The sequence below is a fragment of the Chlamydotis macqueenii genome, chromosome 19 (assembly GCF_036417535.1).
Source record: "Chlamydotis macqueenii isolate bChlMac1 chromosome 19, bChlMac1.mat, whole genome shotgun sequence".
Taxonomy (NCBI): domain Eukaryota; kingdom Metazoa; phylum Chordata; class Aves; order Otidiformes; family Otididae; genus Chlamydotis; species Chlamydotis macqueenii.
The window spans coordinates 5,428,932-5,438,799 of record NC_141574.1 but is presented as its reverse complement, the minus strand read 5'-3'; the positions used below and the strand labels follow the sequence as shown (position 1 = coordinate 5,438,799).

Here is a 9,868-nt window from a genome sequence, read left to right as displayed (position 1 = left end):
AACCACAAACCCAAAAAACCACCACAACAAAACCCAAAAATGAGCAAGTTCTGTTAACCTTTTGTTGTTCTTCATCTGTAGAAGAGTCATCCGATGCCTGGGGAGAGTTTCCAGAGCTGTTCCTTTGAGGATCTGCACCCTCATCCACGGCAGGCGGCACTTCCAGCACCGGCACCCTTGAGACCCCGTTCCTTCCACTCCCCTGCTCCTCTGTCCTGGAATGGGAGCAGGTGCGTGACCGGCTCTCCTGGGAAAGCTCCACAAATTTCTCCAAAGCGCTGAAGAAATCGATTCTGTCTGAACTGAGGTCTGTCACTTCGGGCTGGGGATTCTGTTGGAGAGTCAGGGAATTTTGGTTTGGGGACTGGGGAAAGTCTTTTAAGGACGAAGTGAATTCTTCCATGGGAACCAAGTGCACGTTCACGTCAGGCTTAAGGGCATCTTTTTCTAGATCGTCCACCGTCAAATCGGGAAACTCGGCTATTTCCAAGGGGTGCTGGAGCTGCATTAAGGCCTCAGAAGCATGGCAGTTATCAGGGGGGACAGAGTCTACACAACATCCTGCCGTACAGCCGTTGATATTGTTCAGGTTCAGCTTGTCCTCCATCTGCTCAGCGTGGAAGTCCCGACACGTAAACTCTAGGCGGATCCTTCTCTCCTTCACGCACGTCTCCTCGATCATGTTCGCATCCTCCGAGAGCTGCTGCTCCCTGTCTAGCTCAGCCGAGTAGAGGGGAGACATGGGCTGCTGGTTGTCGTTGGTCTTGGCCTCTGAGATCTGGTCAGCCGAGGTGGTGATCTCCTTCTTGTTCAGCTCCAGCCCAGACTTGCAGATGGGCTCATGGTGGTCCGAGAGGTCGCTGTCGGAGTGTGAGCGCCACAGTTTATTATGCCGCTGCTTGCTGCGGGGAAGAAAAGCCAATGAAAACATTGAGTAGTGTTTCCACAGACCAGAGCCAGCCCCACCTTGTTGTTAGAGGATGCAACCTACATGAAAAACGGTGGCAAATACTGGAGTCACTGACCACAAGTGCAGCTTCACCTGAACAGTTCAGGGCCAAACCTGAAGAGGATCCAATAACAAGCCACTTCCCAACAGCTGAGTCCCACGGCACCATTCTGCTTCACACACGTGTTTCCCAGCAGCATTTTATCCGCCTACTCAACAAACGCAGTGTTTAACTGACTACAGAATTTGGTAGCCAGAATCTCAGCCAGCAAGCCCTTGTCCATTTGCTAGCAGTGAGCAATGACCAGAAGAGACACGGTCCCTTCTCCTGGATGTGAGTGGATGGTGGACACTGGACGAAGCCCAATTTCCCCTACAGCTCCTTCTTTTGAATAGCTTCAGTGATCAATACCTGGGCTCGGGTAACCAGGACGGTAGGGTGGGGTGAGTGGGTGGGGGTAAAACACAGAAGACATCCTCAACAGTCAACAAGCAGCACAAAACACCACCCGCCTTTCACAGGAAGGAAGCTCAAGAGTTCTTCAGCTCTTGGAAAGCCCCTTTAGGAAGGTCTGAGCAGTCACAAGGCCAAGCAACTGCCAGCGGCATTGCATCACCTTCCTTCATCCTCCACCTGTCAAAAAAGCCCAGCCCATGCCCGCAGGCTTACAGAGAGCAAAGGAGGCAACTTCCCACAGTGACACCACACCAGCTAGCCACGTCTGCAAGGGCTTTGCTGAGTGCCCAGGGCCACGGGGCTGTGCTTCCACCGTTTGCCCCTAGGAGGAGAGCAGATACCACAGAAAGGTCCTTGGGTCTGCAGGACACCTTGCGAAACCTCTCCAGGCCCTGGCTAGCGCGAGCAGGCACTCCCAGACACATCCCCTGGCTGCAGTAAGGGAATTAACAGATGCTATTGGACTAATTATAACGTACCAGTTTAGTTGTGGGTGCCCAACGGCTACGGAAAATAACCCATCGTGGATTCAGCTTTCCAACCCCAGCATCAGCTACAACCTTCGTGTACGACACAGGGCAGGATCAGGCCCTTTCAGAGGAGAGGAGGGCCAAGGTTAGAGGCCAAAGGCATTGCTTGGGGTGCACGTGCTCTGTCTCTACTGGGTTTTGGAGCAAAGTCTAACACTGGTAGCAGAACCAGGCTTGTCTGTGAGGCAGGCTGTCGCTGAGGCTGTGTATGGGACACCAAGGATTTCCCACGTCCCTCCAGCATTCCTGGCGCCGGGGAGAATACCCCACGGCAGCCCAGGCCTTTGGCGCGCCAGGCACGGCACCAGGTCTGGGGGCAGCAGCAGGGCTGGCCAGCTTGTGTCCACGAGGCCCCCACACCTCCCACCACGCTGCAGCCAGCTCTCCAGGCTCCAGTATAAAACCATCGCTGTTGATTCTGTGCACAAGCCACAGAGGATCCCAAACTCTCTTTTCCCATAATTTATCCATAACTCATAAAAGAAACCGAGCTGGCTCAGCCTTTCTGTGTCTATCACCAGAAGGAGGGGACAGTTTAACCGACCCCAGGAAGTGTGACAGTCCCAAAGAGCAAAACACGCTTGTTGTTGTGACTAAAAGCAGGCAGGGGGTTTTCATTTTACAGCTGGAAAATATATCCCAGTTGCTATAACCCCAACACAAAACCGTAACTAGATAGTGCGAGCACATGGCTGCCCTCACATACCTTCCCTCTGAAACTGGAGCAGTCACATGAATCTGCTGGGTTTTTGTTTTTGTTTTTTTTTTTACCTGTCCTGAAATACCACAGCAATAAACAAGGCAGCTAGGAGCCAGAGGGCAAAGCTAAATAATACAGAGAAGATAGAGGAGAAAAAGCAGTTTGGAGCTAAGAAACCACATAAAGAGGGACTATTCCTGCAGCACAGAGGCCATTCCGTGCTTCAGGGAAGCTTCATTTACTGCAGGCTTTTTAGACCTCCCCACACAGATGTAAAGCACTGCTCTTGCATTTTTTAAAACCTCACAAGAAATCCTGTTCGTGCCATTGCATGGGGACTTGCAGAGCAGGCCAGGAGCAGTGGTGCGCTTAGGTGGGAGGGGAGCCACACACCATATAAATGATAGCAAGGACGATTTACCTCCTGAGAAATAAATTACTGGAAGACAGGAAAGAAAAAAAATAAATCCTTAATCAAAATGTTTGTACAGAGTGGCTTTGTAAGAGGTGCCACCAGCTACCAGACTGAGATTACCTAAACCAGCTGCAGGGCTGAGGGCCTGAAGATGCAATATACCATCTGCCACCAGCCCAGGGCTCCTCACATGTGTTCACCAACCTGTGGCGAAGGATGTTGGTGTGTTTTTCTATGTCTCTAAAGCTTCTTTCCCTCCATCCAGTCTAGCCCAGTGAGATCTGACTTCCCAGTCTGCTCAATCCTACACAGCACACCACACTGGTCAAGTCACCTCTAGCTCAGAGTTAAGCACTGACCTTTACTAACTGGTCCCAGCAGCACCTTTGGTGTCACACGAGGCACCAAAGGCAGGTGTGGTGTTTGTCTCGAAGGGTTTCAGTCCAGAAGAGCACAATTTCTTAAAATATCTATTCCACTGTGATCTATCCTGACACTCAATACTACTTGGCTGCTTTTTCAGGGAGAAAGGAGGTCCTTACGGCAGCCAGGGCTCGGGGAGCAGGGGGAGAGGAACGTAGGCACGGGAGGAGGTGGAGGACAAAGATCCTGTAAGTGCACCTGGTCAGGGAATAGGTTGAGAGGAGCCCTCAGGTTGCTAATCTGGACAGAGGGAAAGAGGAAGCACACTTGAGTGACAGATGAGCTTACACCAGGGGTTTGGTGTAAAAATTAGGAATCCAGACCTGGCCCAGCAGCAGAGAGAGCCAGACTGCAGGAAGCAGGTGGAGAGCAAAGGAGGAACGATAAGTCCCCAGCACAGAAAAAGGGAAGGGAGGTCTCTGCACGTGGATAGGACAGATCCAAAACGAAGCAGAGGACAAAGGTGAGAAGCATGCCCTAAGGAGAGCACGAGTGCCTGAGCTGCTGTGAAGAACAGCACCAAGAAGCTAAGAAACAACTGCTAAGAGCCACCTCCTGTGGCAGGAGGCTCAGCTTGGGTAATCCTGCTTGCTTCAGATCTGCTCCCTGGCAAAGCACAGCAGGATCCTAAACAAAATACCGTAATCTGGAGAAATACAGTATCACTACCTCCTTCCAGCTGATCACGTGAAGACGTTGCTTAACACAGCTTACAAGTGGATTTCTCAGAAACATGCAATATTTATGTCTTTTTGCTAATCAGGTGATAGGCTTGGGATTACAACACACTTGCCCGTACCCAGGCCCAGGTCCAGACCAGCCTCAGGACCCCACGCAGGAATAAACAGCGTGGTTGCAATGCACAGAACATCCTGTCCCCTCCCCTCACACCGACACTTACCAAAGGGATCTAAATAAAACCAGACCAGCTGCTGAGGAGGGGCATGTTCAACAGGGAGCTGCGAGGCTGGGACGGAGACAAAGCGAGTTCCCTGCCAAGCGATGTTACGAGCAACGGGGACATAATTTATCTCTGCTGGAGTCTGCACAGCTCTGAATGCTGCATATGGACGGCAGTTCACGGGATGCTACTCTCCAAAAAACAGCCATCCTAGAAGCCAAACAGCCACCTAAAAGCTCTTTATTACACCCATTTTCCCAGCCTCAGCTGAGACAACCCATGAAAACAGAGCGCTATCTTTCCCAAAACGATCACAAGTTTACATAACGCAGTGATGGAAGTCCTAATTAGAATAATGGGGTTAATCATTTAAGTGTTATGCCTTAACGTGGGCAATCAGGATCATTCCTGCCACTCACCTGGCCAGCAGGATCCCTTGGTATTCCTCCAGCTGCCGCATAAAGCTGGGGTTGGGCTTGGTGACGGTGCGCCGTTCCTTTACGTAGTCGTAAGCCCTGTCCAGGTTCCAACCGTACTCCTTCATGGCGTAGGCGATCACCGTGGACGCCGAGCGGCTCACTCCCATCTTGCAGTGCACCAGGCACTTAGAACCATTTTTCCTGAAGTGGGAGAAAGACAAAAGAGGATCATTAAATAAAAAACATGGCCTCTGAGAAGCTTAAGAAAATAGCAACTTCTTTACCAGAGCATTATCAAACACGTTTTCAACACTGCGGCCACAGTTGAAGTCTGGGATGTGATCTGATAATCCAGTTTACAAACTGGAGCAAGATACACAAAGAAAGTGGAGAACAAGGTCTTAATATTCTTAACAGATTTTGTTATGACAGCTTTTCTGAAGCTTTTATCACAAAGCAGAAAAACATCAGTTGTTCACAGAGATTTATGAAGACCGCTGAAGACTAATGCAGCATCCCTGAGCTCAGCTCAGATGGCCCACTGCTATCAAGCAGTATTCCAAATAAAAAGGCCACCTATCCCACAAACGTGGCGTCACAGCTTAGAAACACATCCCTGGAAGACACTGCGCAGTTCAGGGCAGCCTCTAGCACCGAGATATTCTTCTACCGCAAACTTTTGACAGCGTACTATTTGGTTTGACAACTGGCTGAACAAGACCAACGTTGCTTTAGTCAGGTCTCCGAAACCTCACCCAGCTCCCATCCTCACCTCTCAAAACATCGCTAAGTGCAAATCCAGTCAAAAGCCCCTGGCAGATTTTTCTTGATACCATAATTTCTCAGGACTGTGACTGTCTGTATGCAGAACGCTCACCCTCCCCGCTCTGTTTGCGAGAGTCCTTCACCTCGGTGCCTGTCCAAATGGAAAAGACGACCTCCTCACGGCTGAAGGCAGAGACCCCAAATGACAGCTGCAGCCCAGCGCCCCACTGCAATCAGATGGAAGATTCTTCGGCTTTAATTAATTTCTTCTTACTTATTGAAGGCAAAGCAAACAGTGCCTTTGAGCGCAACGAGCAGCTACCCTGCTTGGTGAGGCTGGTGCAGAGCCTGAAAGGGCAGCCAGCACCCTGCTCCAAGGAATTAAAAAAATTTTGTCTGCCATGAAACACGAGGAGGAAAGCTACAGCCCTTCTCTGAGAACTCTGTGCGCTGGGCAGCACTGGCAGGGAGCAGGCTGAGGGAACCTGGGTTTGGCACCTTTCACTTTCTCCTTTAGGTGCTAGTTTTTCTGGCTTGCCAGCCACGTGAAGATCCCACAGGACAAACCAAGAGGCCATGCAGCACAGAGTCATGCGCCTCGACAAGCTCAGACCTCAGCGGCTCGCAGCTGTCTGAGCCTGTACCTGCATCCACGCGCCCTGGACACCCAGCGAGAGACGCCAGCGCTGCTGGGGTATATTGGGCTACAGCTGCTTTTAGAGCGCTCCAGGACTTGCCCAACTTCGCAACTCAAATTAGTCAAAACATTGCAATGCTTTTGGGGACTAAAAAAACAACCTAAACCAAACCCCAAACACAACAAGCGGACAGGGCAAAGAAGGGGGTACAGTAATTGCCCCAATTTGGAAGATTATTAACTTGCATCACCCCAGACACAGTACTGAGGCCCAATCGTTTAAACTCCAATGGAAAATATTCTGGGCAGGAGAATACTTCTGAGGATGACAGCACTTCAAAATCAATACTTAAGGGAATACAATGATGTCCTTTAAAGAAACCATCTTAAATAAAATAAGTCTCTAATAACTGGCTCAAGAGAGCCACAGTCAAACAAGCCTGCTTGGAAAGGCTGTGAGAAATTGCCAGAGCACCAGCTCTGGTTAAGAGATGACAGACTTCTATAATGGAAGTAATACTCTGAAGGCAACATATGTTCATTTGCTATCTGACCAGTTTTCCCTTAAGGAGGCTGCTGAAATAACCGGAGACAGCTCACGTAACTGGGATGCAGTTCTCTGCAGTAGAAAGGCCCTACTTTCAGCATCCGCTATCAGACTGCTCACCGTAACCGACAGCTCGGAGACCTGCACAGACATTCGCGCCTGTCAAAGGGAAGAGTTTGCTCTGGAGCACTGCACGACAAGAAATCATTTTCAGACTGGGCTTCGTCACACAACTTCACAATGCAGGGAACAGCTTATGCTTGTGCTCAGTTTATAAGGTTTTGCTTCTTACTTTTATTAAGCTGTTTGATTTGTTACTGCCCTTTCCTCCCACCAGCATCTCTGCAGATCCATGGCATTTCCTAAGCAGCAGGCAAACTGTTAGCTCTCTAGTACAGGAACGATCTCCTCCGCTGTTTGCCTGGACTGCAAGTGGGCAGAAACCCCTCACTACTCCTACCTGCTACCTGTACAAGCACCTGCAAGAACGAAAATTTGTGGAAGACAACTCTTAACAATTAGAAACTACAAAATGAAAATGCTTTGATCCCAGGTAGGCAAGGAGGAACAGTAGTTAAGAAAATCAGTAGGAAAATAGAAAATACTTAGTATACATCTCATCGTTTGCTCTGTTCTGAAGAGACTTACTTCGCCTTGGAGATGAATTTGTAGGTGTCATTCCAGTAAGCCAGAAGATCTGTTGCTTCTTCATCATATACCCGAATATTATGGTACTCGAAGAGCCCAGGGAAGAAGTTATCTATTTCTCGAGTCACATTCAAAATATATCGCACCCTGTGTGGAAACAGCCAGCAGATAAAAATGCAGAGTGTGCAGAACACAGCAAGTTCAGAGAGATAGCACAGCTGCTATGCCACAGCCTCACCTTGCCTTGCGAGCGGCAAAACTCAAAGCATTTGGAGCTGCAGCCTTGAACACAGACCCTTGGAAATCAGGACTCAGCGCAAGGAAGCAGCGGGCAACACAGACTAAAGGTTTTGGGGAGCAATTGAGAGCCTAGCCTCTGATAGAAGGGCTTCCATCCGCACTAGACAGAAACCTCCTCAGCAGCGTGTCAGGTTACACGGCTCGCCCACCGTCTCTCTATCCTACGTGTTAGCAGCACCTGTGTCCCAGGAGCTCCCGCACAGGCTGTTCAATCGGCGTTTGGACACTTTCTCAAAGCCCCTTTTGTCAATCTGTCCTCCTGCTGTACCAACATCGCAGGAAGATTGAAGGCATAAGCTTGTGAGCAACTCCACAGTTAAACAAATGCATAAAATAGCTACAGAGATGTACCGGACAATGAGCCACTGGGGAGGATTTATTTCTTATCCCTACATTTTCTGCTAGAGAAGCATATGGTATTTATGTACACTACACCCAGTATTTTTAGCCATGAGGGTTACTCGTAAGATGCTTATGAGCTGCACTCATGCTGAGACAGAACAAGGGCACGGCAAGGGAGGGACATCCCTTTTCCCTCGCAGCTAGGAGATCGCTGGCAGGCAGGTAGGACCCATCTGACCCAAGGGAACTGCAGCAGACCCTGAGCTGAACACAGAGAGTTAATTTTGCCAGGCTGATGCTCCGAGGTACAGAAGTATGCTAGCAATTCAGTTTATCAGAGTGATTCGTTTTCCCCACTGGATTGGCACAAATAAGCCAAACCCATAAATAACGATTTAACTGCAAAATATTGGTGCTTGGATCCACCTGGCCTAGAGAAAGGACATTCTCAGCTTCAGCCTGAAAGGCAGAAAGGGTAGCAGACAGAGGAACCCATCAGTGCTAAGCCTGAGAGCTACAGGACTTTACTTCCTTCTGGGCCCCACTCAAAGCAACAAATGCTCTCTGACATATTTTCCTTCCTGCCGCAGTCTGGAGGTCCCGACTCCAAACCACCTCTGTTATCGTGGGACCTCAGTCCAGAACAACGGGCTGGAGCCGAGGGCACAGAGCCAACTACGCAGCATCCAGTTCAGTAATTGTAGCTTTTTGCTACTTATAGCTACGAGATTGTTGGCTTCCTTTGTTCGCCAAGGGGATGTCAGTCAAGGTCAAGAAGCAAGATTCCTTTACTTTAGGGTGCCTGTTTGTGGGACACGGGGTTTGGAGGAAGAGCTTGTTCAGATCTGCAAACCCTTTAGTAAGACTCAGGTTACACAACAGGTATGGAACAGAGTTTGTTGCACAGACAAGCGTTGAGGCCAGGCTCTTGCTTTTAAGTTGACGGCCTGAAGCTACTTACCCTCTGTTCTGCAAGTCTTCCAAGTTGGAGGCGTTCCATTCCGAGCCCTGGAGGGAAAACATGCAAAGGGACACATCAGCCAGAAGGCAGGCATGGCCAGACAACTGATGGATGAAGGATTGTCACCAGGGAACTGGAGGAGGAAGATGGCCAGCCAAGGGTTGGAGAGCGGGAGGTCTTTTGAGCAAAAGGGTGCACAGAACAGTGGTAACAGGGATGTTCAGCACCTTATCTCACGCCGTTAATCAGATCTATTCTGAAACAACAAGCAGCTCTGCAAAGCAGGAGCCCAGCACCATATGCTGGCACTTCCTGCAAACCGCTGACAAATCAACCTCAGCAAAGATGAGACCACTCCACCCTTTCCCCGGAGGCTGCTGCCAGCTCTACCCCACAAAAGAGAGACTGCCTGCATTTAAAAACCATCCAGGTGCTCTTTATACACGAAACACACATCTCACACATCAAAGGCAGCAACACCTTCAGCTCACTTGGGTTACACCTCTTTTCCCCACGTTCAAAGCCTGTGTGAGCAGAAAAACACACACATTTAACCCTGGCCAGCTAACCCTCTTCTCTGCAGCACACGCAGGGCCTCCAAGCTGCTCTCTTCCTGCTCAAACACGTAAACCCCGACCGAGGACAACACCACTCAAAGGCTTCCTTCGAAAAATGAAGGTGCAGAACCTATCTGCTTCCCTGTCCTAAAATAGCTCCTAAATAGAAAGATGGTTCAGATGGAGTGAACATGAGGGATCCAGGCAGCACTGCTGACGGCTGCTCACACATCGCCCCACGGTCAGGAGAGGCACAGCCAGGGCCAGCCGGCCCTCGCAGCAAACCCACCCCATCAGCCCAAGAGCGAGAATCTCCC

At 49.9% G+C, this 9,868-nt stretch overlaps 1 protein-coding gene across 2 annotated transcripts in view; it reads right to left on the bottom strand.

Annotated features, from left to right (window-relative positions):
• SSH2 (slingshot protein phosphatase 2) overlaps window positions 1-9,868 on the bottom strand; it is a 99,890-nt gene that overhangs the window by 7,660 nt on the left and 82,362 nt on the right. For both annotated transcript variants that reach the window (XM_086763445.1, XM_086763446.1), the window contains 4 exons: window positions 8,995-9,041; window positions 7,392-7,538; window positions 4,795-4,995; window positions 59-902 (listed from right to left, as the gene is read on the bottom strand). In XM_086763445.1, the coding sequence (XP_086619571.1) occupies window positions 59-902; window positions 4,795-4,995; window positions 7,392-7,538; window positions 8,995-9,041 (1,239 nt within the window). The remainder of the gene's footprint in view (window positions 1-58; window positions 903-4,794; window positions 4,996-7,391; window positions 7,539-8,994; window positions 9,042-9,868) is intronic.